The sequence below is a fragment of the Eptesicus fuscus genome, chromosome 15, assembly GCF_027574615.1.
Source record: "Eptesicus fuscus isolate TK198812 chromosome 15, DD_ASM_mEF_20220401, whole genome shotgun sequence".
NCBI lineage: Eukaryota > Metazoa > Chordata > Mammalia > Chiroptera > Vespertilionidae > Eptesicus > Eptesicus fuscus.
Window position 1 is genome coordinate 62,849,468 of NC_072487.1, and position 14,007 is coordinate 62,863,474.

The 14,007-nt window shown below is 37.9% G+C and overlaps 1 protein-coding gene across 1 annotated transcript; it reads left to right on the plus strand.

The window, feature by feature from the left end:
- The first annotated feature begins 7,931 nt into the window (after positions 1–7,931).
- LOC103303933 (olfactory receptor 1J1-like) lies at positions 7,932–8,873 on the plus strand. The gene has a single exon (XM_008160912.2). It carries the CDS (start codon positions 7,932–7,934, stop codon positions 8,871–8,873), a length of 942 nt encoding a protein of 313 aa, XP_008159134.2.
- Positions 8,874–14,007: the final 5,134 nt, after the last annotated feature.

Genomic DNA, 14,007 nt, shown 5'->3' on the forward strand with positions numbered 1-14,007 from the left:
CTCAATTAGAAGAGCTTCAATGCTGCGCTTCTGGAGGTAGGAGCTGCTGCCAAGCTACTGGGCGGTAGAGATTCCAAATGCCTAACTGTGGGCCATTAAGTGACTGGAGCTACGTAAGTGCTGCCCAGCACAAAAAGTCATAAGGTCAGTAGCCCCAACAGCAAATTTGATATTAAGCCTTAGTAGATAGAACCAAAGTACATTTCAGAACCAGGTAACCTGGACCCTCATGTCATCTACCTATGTTACATCAATGTCTATCCCTCAGTTCGCACCTATGGCCACCATCTTGGAGAATCTGTCACAGGACATGAGAGAGGGTCTGAACAGTGCAGGAGGCAAATTCCAAGCTCATACTTGTTTAACTTACCATTTCAGTGCATTTTGGCTAGAACCCCAATGACAACTGTTTTTACTTCTTTGAGGAGGACTTTCTCTGGCCACTGAAGCTCAATTTGCTTATACATTCAGCCGGCCAGAAGTGCTAGAAATACTGTTCACCCTCTACTACCACCCCCAGTTGTCCTCTGTTAAATATAGACAGGAGATGGCACATAAACACCTCAGTGCACTCACTGCTGGGTGGACAGATTTGAGGTTGGATTCTAGTGTTCCCTGTGGAGTTAGCTTCATTACGTGGGTGATAATTTTTCTCCCTTCCCAATGTCCTTCTTCTACACAGTCCAGTCACCTTTTGCTTGTTTTGGTTGTCTTGAGTGTCTGCTTATGTGTAATATCTTACAAGCCTACCTGCTTAACCCATTAAATTTGGGGTTGATATAGCCCACCTCTTTGCTCCCATAGCACACACTGCTTTGTCTGTCCTGCTCATTAGATTGGGCTCTTTTAAAGAAAAAACAACCCTGTGTTTTCAAATATAGACTCACAGTATTCACAAAATTCTTGCTACATAATAGGTACATGCTGTTTTAATGAATGAGTAAATGAATGAATAAACTATTGAAAAGCAATTAATAAAATGCTATCTCCTCCCCTTGATTCTGTAACTCTTCTCTGTATTTGCAGGTCTTAATAAAATAGGTTTCAGAGGCTTCTCACACTCATTCGTATGGTTAAAGAATAGATTTTGAACCCTGAGGATGTGCCAACTGTTATTATCTATACTAATAATAGAGGAATATACAAATTGTCCAGGATTCTGTCAAATTGTCCAGGATTCTGTCACAGTAATGACCGAACAGCGGCTGCATGGGGCGATCAGGCTGGCAGGCGGGGGGGCGGGGGGAGGGAGGCCCTAGTTGGAGGTGACCTGGCCAGCAGGGGGATAGTTGAGGGCAGTTCCTGGGGATCTGGCCTAAACCGGCAGTTAGACATCCCCCGAGCGGTCCCGGATTGGGGAGGGTGCAGGCTGGCTGAGGAGACCCCCTCTCCCCCCGTGCATGAATTTCATGCACCGAGCCTAGTGTGTCATAACTGTGAAAAAAATATTCCTGCATGCATTCAGGTATTACTGCAGGAAGAAAAAAAATCTCTATTTCCGAGAAACAGAAACCCAAGTATTCCTTGATAAGTGTTTTATTCCCCAGGGATTAACAGCAGCTCTTCTCCCAGTTCCAGATTGAATATGAGAAGGAAGAAGTCCATATGCTACAGAGCCCACTGTTACAAGGGAGGCTTCATGGTACAATGGAACTAGACTTTGCATTTGTAGCTAATGTGTTTGGGTTTGAATCCTCCTTAGGTAAATTTCTTTTGACTAACTCTCAAATGCAATAAAATGGTGAAAATCTATCTAACTCAAGAATTATTGTGTGGATTAAATGAGATCATGGGTGTGAGTATTCTTTATAAAAAATGAATCTGCAGCCAAAACCGGTTTGGCTCAGTGGATAGAGCGTCAGCCTGCGGACTCAAGGGTCCCAGGTTCGATTCCGGTCAAGGGCATGTACCTTGGTTGCGGGCACATCCCCAGTAGGGGGTGTGTAGGAGGCAGCTGATCGATGTTTCTCTCTCATCGATGTTTCTAACTCTCTATCCCTCTCTCTTCCTCTCTGTAAAAAATCAATAAAATATATTTAAAAAAAATGAATCTGCAAATATAAAAGTTCTCATTTATATTCCCAAAGGAGTTGACTGTCTTTAGTATATGGCTAAGGCACATCTCCACTGGGAGTGGTTAAGGAAATGCAGTAATTACTCCCAAATTGTTCCTTGTCCCTCACTGGAAATTTGTGACCTTGGTCTCCTGGGTTCCCAGCCTGGCTGGTAAAAACGGATACCCTTGTCTTTGCCTAGATCTGGTTTAAAAGAGAGAGTGTACCTTCTTCCCACTTCAGGGTTGAGCTTGTGACTTTTCTTTCTTTCCCAGCTCTAAACCTTTTGGAGAGAAAATGAAATATTAGTGCATATCTTAGAGCTGACAGTATTTGAATTTATTACTCCTGAGCTAGGTAAGGGCAGTTCTTATAGGCTGCAGTCAGCAGTATGTGTGTGTGTGTGTGTGTGTGTGTGTGTGTGTGTGTGTGTGTATGTGAATGATTTATGTCAAACACTTTATATAATTTTGTTGTGTCATCTTGAATAACTTAGATGGATGTAATAATTATAATTCCTTGAGGTTTGTACTTTCATCTCTAGGAAAGTATGATCTCTTTTACATTTTTGCTGAAGATTTGGCTTGCATCCAAACTATGGGCACAAGCTTCCAGGTTTAAAACAGTTGTCTGTGGTTTTTGCAAATAATTGTAAATATGCATGTATAGAATTTTTTATTATGTTCTTTCAAATATTATAACATATGTTTTTCATTAACTCATTTCATTGGCTAAATAATATTATTTCCAATGGATATGTACCATGGTTGCCTTAAACTTTCCGTTGTTGGCTGAAATTAGGTAGTCCATCGAAAACATTGACCAGGGTCTGACCTGGAGCCCCAAGAAATTCACTTCATAAGCAGCTGTCTTTTTATTTATTCATTTTTAAAATATATTTTTATTAATTTCAGAATGGAAGGAAAATATATTTTTATTAATTTCAGAGAGGGAAAGAGAGATAGAAACATCAATGATGAGAGAGAATCACTGATCAGCTGCCTCCTGCACAACCCACACTGGGGATCAAGCCTGCAACTGAGGCATGTGCTCTGACCAAGAATCGAATTGTGATCTCCTGGTTCATAGGTCAACACTCAACCAGTGAGCCATGCTAGCCGAGCAGGCAGTTGTCTTTTTCAAAAGAATTTCTTTATTGATTAAGGTGTTACATATGTGTCCTTATTCCCCCATTACACACCCCCCCACTCATGCCCTCACCCCCCTGTTGTCTGTGTCCATTGGTTAGGCTTATATGCATGCATACAAGTCCTTTGGTTGATCTCTCCTCTTTACCCCCACCTCAGATGGCAGTTGTCTTTTTAAATTCAATAGTTGGTATTCTAGTTTCTCTATTCACTTTTGGTCATCTGATTAGGGACGGAGGCAATACATCTATCCAAAAGCTTTTGGGAAATTACAAATCCCATCTTCTGCTCTTTAATGAGGAGCAGATGTCTTTTTTTGGGTCAAATTATGCTCTGCTAGAGAAAATATAATATGGTGGTTAGAAACATGGGTTTGATATCTGATAAATCTGAGATTGAATGACCTGTTCCTATTTCCATGCTGAATATTTTAGGCAAATTATTTATACTCTCTAAGTCCTAGTTTCCAAATGGTTAAATAAGAATAATGCCTTTTTTTTGTGGTCCTATTAGACTGATATTATATAAAATATATGTCACAGAAGTTGGCCTATATTCCACAATAAATATGTGATTAATAAATGGTCTTTATTATAATTGTTATTGTCATTATTATTGATATTACCATCTAGGCACATATCTTGAAACCATAGGTTTTCATTCATTCTCAAACTTTCTGGTTTATTTCCTAAAGTCCTAAAGTGCTTTCAGGCAGCAAGCACTGTCTTCCTTGAGAATATAGTTAATAAAATCATGTAATACAGTGGGAAGAATTTAGTCTTTGAAGCCAGATAGACCTAGTATCAAATCCCAGGTTCACCATATACTAGTGCTATAACACTGGGTTAGTTTCATCACTGAGTCCCAATTTTCTCCTCATAACCTGAGAATTAGATGCCTATGTGGGAAGAAGTGAGCAATATTTGAAAAACACCTTGTCCAAATTAGGTGCTAAATCCTATTTTATTGACAATCAATATTTGAAAAACACCTTGTCCAAATTAGGTGCTAAATCCTATTTTATTGACAATTGTGACTATTTATTTCTAGCCCCATCACAGTCATCTCATTGGCAGCCATCTAAGTCAAATTGGAATGATAGTAAATTTGCTTTCAGTGTCTACAGCCTCTGCTTTCACTCTACCTGTAATCCCCACCCCTCACCTCTACCCCTCCTCACCCCTTGTTCAGCCCTCTAAACCTGCTCCCCCCTGCCCCAAATATATGGTTCCCAGCCATTCTATCTTAGTGAGAGTGTTGTACAGAGGACTGTCTCTCAGGAATACTTACTGTTAAACTTAGTCTGTAGTTGGGACCTTAAAGCCTTTTTCCTCTTGCTGAATTTAAGGTATCTGCAGGCTATTGAGGGTGGTGTTTTGGGAAGGGATATGAAGGCTCGATGCTCTGGAAGCCACACCACACAGCTATTGTTCTGCATGTCCCCTGAGAAAAACTGACCCAGATAATCTGAAGAATCTCAAGAAATTTAAGAGTGTGTTCCATTACTCATTTCCCACAACCCATGAAGATTGTGGGATCAGGTTTGGGTCCGAGGGTTGGAATCTGGGCAGAAAGCCTTCTCTGCCTCTGGGGCTAAGTAGCAAACCATCTTCACCTATTTCTAGGGGACCTGATGATTAAGCATTCATTAATATACTGATTTGATATCTGGTCCCAGATATATAGGGAGCCAGTCAGCTGCTTTGATGTAGTCATTGAAAGTTGTCATTTGAAATGAAATTTTCCTTATTGGATTAAGTTGGTTCATAACTATACTCTTCCTTTCACTCAGTTGGGGTGGGAAACCAGGTCTGGTGGCATATGGTGGCCTTCGGAATCCAGTCGACAAAGTGATGATGAGACCTCTGGACACTATCTTCTTGCTTCTGCTTCCTTCCCTCGTGTTGGATAGTGTATGTTTAGGTGGGAATGAAACAAGCAATCTTTGCCCCTTCTTTAAATGGGAGAGAATTACCAGGGTATGGATTCTCTGCTTCCTTATAGCATCTTTATGACAATAATTTTCTTAGTATTGACTAGCTGGCCTGGGAGTAGAATATTTGGCTTTTGCCACAGGCCTTTGGGATTGACAATTGCCCATTGGCTATAGGTATTGGTCAAAGTACTTGCATTAAACTTTAATAGTAAAACTTATTTAAACTGCTGGTGGGAAAGCATAGGATTAAAGGAATCATGGAAATTGAGGAGGAAAAATAGAGGGAGACACTGCCTTCCTAACATTGATTATTATGAAGTCATTCTTTTAAAGATGTAAATATTACCCAGCTGTACAGTGCATTAATCAAACTGATGGCACTTTATTACCCAGACAGATTTTTCCTACATTTGAACATATCTCACCCTCCATCCTCTCTATCTTACCCTCTCAACCAGTAACATTTTCTGGAGAATGTGACCTTAGAAGTGTTTCTTTTTCATTTAGAGCAATATTCTGATTATTTAATATTTAAAAATAAATAAAACATATGACCCAGGTACCCACACTCAGAATATGCCACATTTGTTTCTAACAGTTAAAATAAACAAAACAGAATGGTACAGACACAGCCAAAGCTCCATCTACCCATTCCTATCTCCTGCTTCCTTCTCTATAGGGTTAAATACTATCATGAAGTTTTAAATTTATATCTTTTAATATTTTTATGCATTTTTATACTTTTAGTACATATACATACCATAAATAATACAGTATTGTTGAGTGTTTTGATATATCATCTGTAGGCATAATTTTGCATCTACTTTAAGCCAAAATTAATTTTTAGAGATCTATCCATGTGGTATAGAGTTCATTTAGTTTTACTGATGGATAGGATTGATTGCATGAATAAACTAACCTGAGTTTATCCATTTTTTACTATTAGGAAATTAGTTGTTTTAGTTCTTTGCTATTAAAAAGTTGCAAATAATTATGAGGTCTTTATCCTTATGAAGAAGTGAGAGCATTTTTCTGCAGGATAGATGGAGAAAGACAACTACATCAAAGAGAATATAAATCTTCAACTTTATAAGATATATTCAAAATAGAGGAACTACTTTCAATAATCAGTAGCACTGCCTGAAAGTTTCTTTTCTTCACATTCCCGTCATTGCATGATGTTCTCATATATATTTAACAAAATTTTATCAGCGACATTTCATTATTTTAATTTGCATCTGTCATCACTTGGAAAGTAAGTCCTTTTTAAATATACTTATTGACTATTTGACTTCATTTTTTTCTGTGAATTTCTAGCTCATATTGATTGAGCTTTTTGTCTTGTCCTTATTAACTCAGAGGAATTATGCATGTATCCTGAGTGCTAATCTCTTACTGATTTGGGCAGTGCGTATTCTCCACCCATGGCTTGTCTCTTTGTGGCTTTGTTATGGTGGTAGTGGTTGTACTAAAGAAACTTTATTTTAATGCAATAAAATTTATATTTATGTAGTATGCTTTGGGGAGTCTTGATTAAGAAATTGTTACTACCCTAAGATCATATTATAATTTACAAAATTTTTCTAATGTTTCTGAAAATTTGCTTCTCACACTTAAGTTTTTTATTGGGATTATTTTTATGTATGGTGTGAGGTAGTGATATAATGTTATTTTCCCCTTATGGAAAGACAACTGCCTTAGCACCATTACTTAAAGAGTCTATATTTTTTTCACTGATTTATAGTGCCACTCTGTCAGTTACCAAGTCCTCTTTATAAATGTGTCTGTGTCTAGGCACTCCATTTTCCTCCACTGGCTTATTGGTTTACCTTCGTAAAAATACATTATTTGTTGTAATCAATGTAGCTGTATAGTAAGATTTGATATGTTATAGTTAATTCCTACCTTTAAAATTTATATATAGTGATATTCCAATAATTAATGATCTGGGTTAGGAAATAAATCTCTTGTAGGCTAATTTAAAAACACTGGAAGGATTAGAATTCCTCTTTAAAATTATTTTTGGTTTTTAGATGCACTTCTTTGTAATGCCATGTTATTAGGATTATTAGGACTAAACCGGGGTCTTGAATAAGGCCTGATGTAAGTTTCTTAAATGGGCTGACATGATGAATTTAATTGGATGAGAGATCTTTTATTTGATCAACAAATTTATATTGTGTATGCATGGATTATCTGTGACAGATTCTGGTTCTACAACCAATGAACCAATTAGAAATAATTATGGGATATGTAGACAAGCAGGGGATACAGAGTTAAACAGATCATTACACACAAAATTATGAAGGTTGATGAGATTTCTGATGTCAAATAATTTGCTTTGTTTCAAGAGGACAAACTCTGGAGTCAAAACGCTTGGGTCCAAATCCCAGCTTCTCCTTTTCTTACCGATGTGAGAGTGTCTGCCTCAGCTCTCTCATCTGAAGAGTGGAAATAATAACAGTACCAATCTAATTCATATATTTTAGGTTACTGCATATAAATTATTAGACCAGGGCACAAAACAACATTTAATAAACATTAACTGTTAGTATTAATATTTACAGAGACTGGGACTACGTTGAGAAAGGAAGTGGCTGTATATCCTAAGCTATGCTTCTTTTACATTTATTCAGCAAAATATACATAAAATGTAAGAAAATATGAAGACATTCTCTAAATCAAAAGAATGACTCTATTATGCTATGTCACAGCTATCATTTTTTTAATTCCAAGAAATTCCACCTTTTCCTTCAGCTTTTCCCACCAGTCTGCTCCAGCTAGGGTGCCAGTATGAGGAGGGAGAACCAGAGCAGCGTGTCCCAGTTCCTCCTCCTGGGGTTCCCCATTCCACCAGGGCAGAAGGGCCTATTCTTCATCCTGTTCCTGGGAATGTACCTGACCACGGTGCTGGGAAACCTGATCATCATCCTGTTCATCAGGCTGGACTCTCGCCTGCACACGCCCATGTACTTTTTCCTCAGCCACTTGGCCTTCACTGATGTCTGCTTTTCATCTGTCACTGTCCCTAAGATGCTCGCGAACATGCAAACCCAGCACCTATCTATCCCCTATGAAGGCTGTGTTTCACAGACATATTTTTTCATACTCTTTGCTGATCTGGACAGTTTCTTGATCACATCAATGGCTTATGACAGGTATGTGGCCATCTGTCACCCTCTTCAGTACACCACCATCATGAGTCAGAACATTTGTATCATGCTGGTGGCTGGGTCCTGGTTCATTGCTTCTGCTTGTGCTCTTTTGCATACCCTCCTCCTAGCCCGTCTGTCCTTCTGTGCTGACCATGCTGTCCCACACTTCTTCTGTGACCTTGCTGCCCTGCTCAAATTGTCCTGCTCAGACACTTCCCTCAACCAATTGGTAATCTTTACTGCAGGATTAACAGCCATTATGCTTCCATTCTTATGCATCTTGGTTTCTTATGGCCATATTGGGGCCACCATCCTCCGGGTTCCCTCTACCAAGGGCATCCGTAAAGCCCTATCCACATGTGGCTCTCATCTCTCAGTAGTGACTCTCTATTATGGGGCAATTATTGGTCTATATTTTATTCCTTCATCCAACAACAGCAATGACAATAACATAATCGCTTCATTGATGTACACAGTGGTGACTCCCATGCTGAACCCCTTTATTTATAGCCTGAGAAATAAAGACATGAAAGGGACACTGAGGAAATTCTTGCATAAGAAAACATATTATTCCAGCTGATACTACCTTTCTTTTAAAAACACCCATGTGATCATATTTCCTTAATAGCATGTAAATACAATTTATTAAAAACAGAGCTCACTTGTCTTCCTTCTATAGCTATCAATCACAAACCTTGGCTGACATTATTCTTGGACTTGTTATGGGAATAGTAACACAGGATGTGCTTTATAGGACTTAATTTGCTCTTTTTCTTTTTAAATAATGGGGATTATAAAATACTTGGAGGATACTATGTCTCTTTGGCTGGTATCATTAAATAGAAGCTGCCAGGGCTGGTCCTTCCCCCAATTTTTAAGTTGTAAAATGTGTTTGGCCTTTCACATCTTCATTTTGAAAGAATTTTTCATTTTGGTGATGATATGGCTTCTGCTCCCCCAGGTACCCACACATCCAGGGACTCGGAGCCCTTCTATAACTTTAAGGGAGAACATATTAAATTTTACACTCCTTACATAATAATTAACACACTGCTTTCTTGTCCTTTAGGACTATATCTCACACATCCTTTCTCCCCAACACATGCAGATATTCAGCAACAAAATAAATGGCACATCCATTGTCTCAGGTATCAGTCAGAGAGCTTAATATGCATTAAAGCCATCTACTTTAATTCTGAGAACAACCCTAAGAGATATGTAGGGAAAACTCAGGCTCAAAGAGGTGAAGAACAATTTAGAATTGCAGTTAGTGAAAGGAAGACTTGAATCTTGGCTGTCTGACTCCACAGCGATTCAGCCAAGAATGATAATCCTATAGAACGCTGTGTCCTGAGGAGGAATAATTAGCTCAGCCCAGTGGCAGAGGATATATGAAAAACTCCCCAGAGAAGGTGCTGCTTTACCGGAGATTTAACAAATCAGAATTACTCAGACACACAAAGTCTTCTCTCATCCTGATGATCAAGGCAAAGGGAGCAGCATGTCTTGGGATGTTGAACTGGAAGTTCCAATGGAGGCACCATAATTTCAGAGACACCAGATACCAAAGGGAGTTGTAAGGCACATAATAAAGGAGTTTATAGGAAATACCCAATAATCAATTTCATAACTCTTGAGCCTCAGAACCTGGATCTAAAGTGCTAAGATATGGAGGAGATGAGAGGTTCTTGTAAAGATATTTCTTTTGGATAAAGCTGAGCAGTGAGCCCCAAAATCTCCCTTGGGGGGATGTGCCTTCCTTCTCACCTTAAACTTGGAGAAGCTTCAACAGTACCATTTAGAGAGTTTGATATATATATATATATATATATATATATATCCCCTGTTTTTAATGAATGTGAAAAGCAATAGGAAAGATGAAATGGGAGGAGAGCTAGAGTGAGAGTGAGCAAGAAAGAGAATGAATTATGTTTGAGAAACACCTTCACTTATTTTCATAGTGGGGCAATAAAAGCACAAATGTTTCCTATGAACCACAGGTGGATTATGTGTGAGAGAGAACTGATATTGCAACCATTTTCAGTTATTCCCAAGAAAATCCATTAGAAAGTCTGGGAGATTCTAAGAAAGAGTAAGAGATCTGTAGGGGATGCACCACCCAGAACCAGGGGCTATGAGGGGAAACAGTCACAGAAGAAAATATACTTTAGCTGTATCACAGAGGATTTTTGGGAAGGCAGTCTAGTATGGAAATCTCTCAATATCCTCTGGCCTGGAAGTGATAACATAAGAATGAATTAGTTTTAACCATCATCCAGGTGGAGAGAAGTCAAACCTCTTCAATATGGTAGCAACCAAAGAAGCATATTATTGTCACCCCTTTTTCACTCTTGCTCCTATGCCCCATCACCACAAAGGTGGGTACAATAAATACAACTAGACTTCAGAAAAATGAGAAAAAAGACAATATGCCATTCTGACAACTTTCTGGATCTCAGATTCTTGCTTGGCAGAAAGAAGTGATAAAAAGGGTTGGTTTTTATTAGTGAGGGATTGATCACTCAAAAGTAAAAAGAAATATGTATGTTGGATGGAACAAGTAAATATTTCTGTGAATTAAAAAATACGTATATTTTTTTCATCTGGTATTTTATCTCCAAGTGTTCTAGATTCCCAGTCTCCAAGAGGCCACAATTCATCTCATCATTCCCAAGTCCTTAGAAAAAAATCAGGAAATAAACTAGTTTTTACAGGATTTTTAGATATTTTATTTTTTGTTAGTGTAGGTATATTCCGGGGTCCGTACCCTGCCATTCCTGTTGACGTTAGTTTAGAGCAGGGGTGGGAAACCTTTTTTCTGCCAAGAGCCATTTGGATATTTATAACATCATTTGTGGGTCATACAAAATTATCAACTTAAAAATTAGCCTGCTATATTTGGTCAAACATTTAATTAACTCACCCTTAATGCCTTGGCAGGGCCAGACCAAATGATTTTGTGGGCCTTTTATGGCCTGTGGCCCAGACAGTCCTCACCCTGGCTTAGAATAATTAGTTTTAACACAAATTATAGTGTACTTCATTGCTTTTGAGAAATGCTTCAAAGTTCTATTTTCATTTCAGTGATCTGAAATTATAAGCATTTCCTGGGTCATCATAACAATTTCCTTATAATGGAGATCCAAATATCTACTAATTGTGAGCTTGGAACAGTCCAGTTCCAATCTATACTAATAAAAGGGTAATATGCTAATTAGATCAGACATCTTCCAGACATCTTTCCAGATAAAGCCACGGTAGTGGGGGCTGAGGCAGTCAGTTAGGGGCAATCAGGCAGGCAGGGGAGCAGTTAGGGAGAGATCAGGCAGGCAGGCAGAGTGGTTAGGGGCTATCAGGCAGGCAGGAAGGTGAGCAGTTAGGAGCCAGTGGTCCCAGATTGCAAGAGGGATGTCTGACTGCCGGTAGTCAAACATCCCCTGAGGGGTCCTGGATTGGAGAGGGTGCAGGCCTGGCATGAATTTCGTGCACTGGGCATCTAGTAGATATAAATAAAAATACATTCCAGAGCAATCTTAGTCATCATGTTTTGTTTTGTTTTCATGTACTTTTGAGATATTTTATGAGGATTATTAATTTAATCTACCATGTATTTCAAAGAAACATTGAAAGTGGTCATAAGAAAATGGGGAAATATTTGCATGTTTGGCTATCAATGTTTTCCAGTGGGGGTACTTTTAACATTTTGAGTAGGGCAGTTCTTCGTTGGGCAGGATGTCTTGTGCATTTCAAGCCATTCAGCAGCACTGGCCACTGGCCACTAAATGCTGATAGCAGATTCATTGGATTAACCACAAATTCATTGGATTAACCACAAATGCTCTCACACCTTCTTAAACTGCTGGTAGCAGATTCATTGGATTAACCACAAATTCATTCATTGGATTAACCACAAATGCTCTCACGCCTTCTTAAACTCCATTGGAAATTTAAAATACCTGGAGAAGTTCACCGACAGTGTTTTAATTTATTTGGTTAGCTTAAGATATTTTGGGAGAAGGCTAAGAGTTCTAGTACTTACATACAAATTAAGTGTGATTTTTTAAAAAGGCAAAAGAAGCATATGTGTAAAATTTGCCTCAAGTGCAAAATTTGAGACATTTCAAAAATTCAATAATTAAAGCAAATATTAAAGATTAATTTTTAATTAAGATGAACTCAGTGCACCCTTTTACCAAATTAAAATTAATACAAAAATATATGATTGACAAAATAAAATGTAAATAAAGATAGAAACTGATCCTGTATCTGCACAACTCAGCCTTCTCACCCTAATCCTGCCTAATTCCTTAACAGTCTTCCTAAGGCATTTTGTATCCTTTTTCTCTGGCATCTTCATGGGTTTATTCTTTGCCTTTGGTTTTCTTTTTATCCTTAGTTATGATGTGTGTAGGTGCATTTCTTTTTTTCAAATTTATCTTTCTTTCAGTTTGTTTAACTTGTTTCTTGATCCTGTAAATTGATGCTTTTAACCAAATTTGAGAAATGTTGAGTTTTTATGTTTTTACATGAATTGTGTGCCCCACTCATTATAACCATTTTTCTTTTATGTAATGAACATACTTATGATAACTGCTTCTACATATTTTTTTGGTTAATTTCAGTATCTATGCTTTCTTGTGATCTGTTTCTTATGACCCTTTCTTGACATGATGCTCTTTTGTTTACTTCATGTGTTTAGTAATTTTTCTTTTTCTCTCTCTCTTTTCTTTTTGTACTTGACACCATCAGGACTATTTTTCTTTTCTTTTTTAAAAATTTAATAAATCTTTATTGTTCAGATTATTACAATTGTTTCTCCTCCCCCCCATAGCTCCCCTCCACCCAGTTCCCACCCCACCCTCTACCCTTACCTCCCCCCCACTCATCCATAGGTGTACGATTTTTGTCCAGTCTCTTTCTGTACCCCCACACCCCTTTCCCCCTGAGAATTATCAATCCACTCCCATTCTATGCCCCTGATTCTATTATATTCACCAGTTTATTCTGTTCCTCAGATGTTTAATTCACTTGATTTTTAAATTCACTTGTTGCTAGATATGTATTTGTTATTCATAATTTTTATCTTTACTTTTTTCTTCTTCCTCTTCTTAAAGAATACCTTTCAGCATTTAATATAATACTGGTTTGGTGTTGATGAACTCCTTTATCTTTTTCTTATTTTGAAGCTCTTTATCTGACCTTCAATTCTGAATGATAACTTTGCTGGATAGAGTAATCTTGGTTGTAGGTTCTTGCTATTCATCACTTTGAATATTTCTTGCCACTCCCATTGGCTTGCATAGTTTCTGTTGAGAAATCAGCTGACTATCGTATGGGTGCTCCTTTGTAGGTAATTAACTGTTTGGGGTTCTGTGTGCTTCCTGGGCTTGTAAGTCTATTTCTTTCACCAGGTGGGGGAAGTTTTCAGTCATTATTTCTTCAAATAGGTTTTCAGTATCTTTTTTTTTTTTTTTACATTTTAAAAATCCATTTATTGGTCTACTTTGTAAAAGGATTTACAGAGAGGAAATTAGTGAGCAGTCTTTATTTATTTATTTATTTATTTATTTTTTATTTATTTTTTATTGAGGTATTATATGGTTTTCAGTATCTTGCTCTCTCTCTTCTTCTGACACCCCCATAATTCTGATGTTGGTTCGCTTGAAGTTGTCCCAGAGGCTTCTTACACTATCTTCAAATTTTTGGATTCTTTT

What these genes read in the sequence shown, in the direction of transcription:
- LOC103303933 (XM_008160912.2), top strand. Translation starts at nt 7,932, where the DNA reads ATGAGGAGGGAGAACCAGAGCAGCGTGTCCCAGTTCCTCCTCCTGGGG.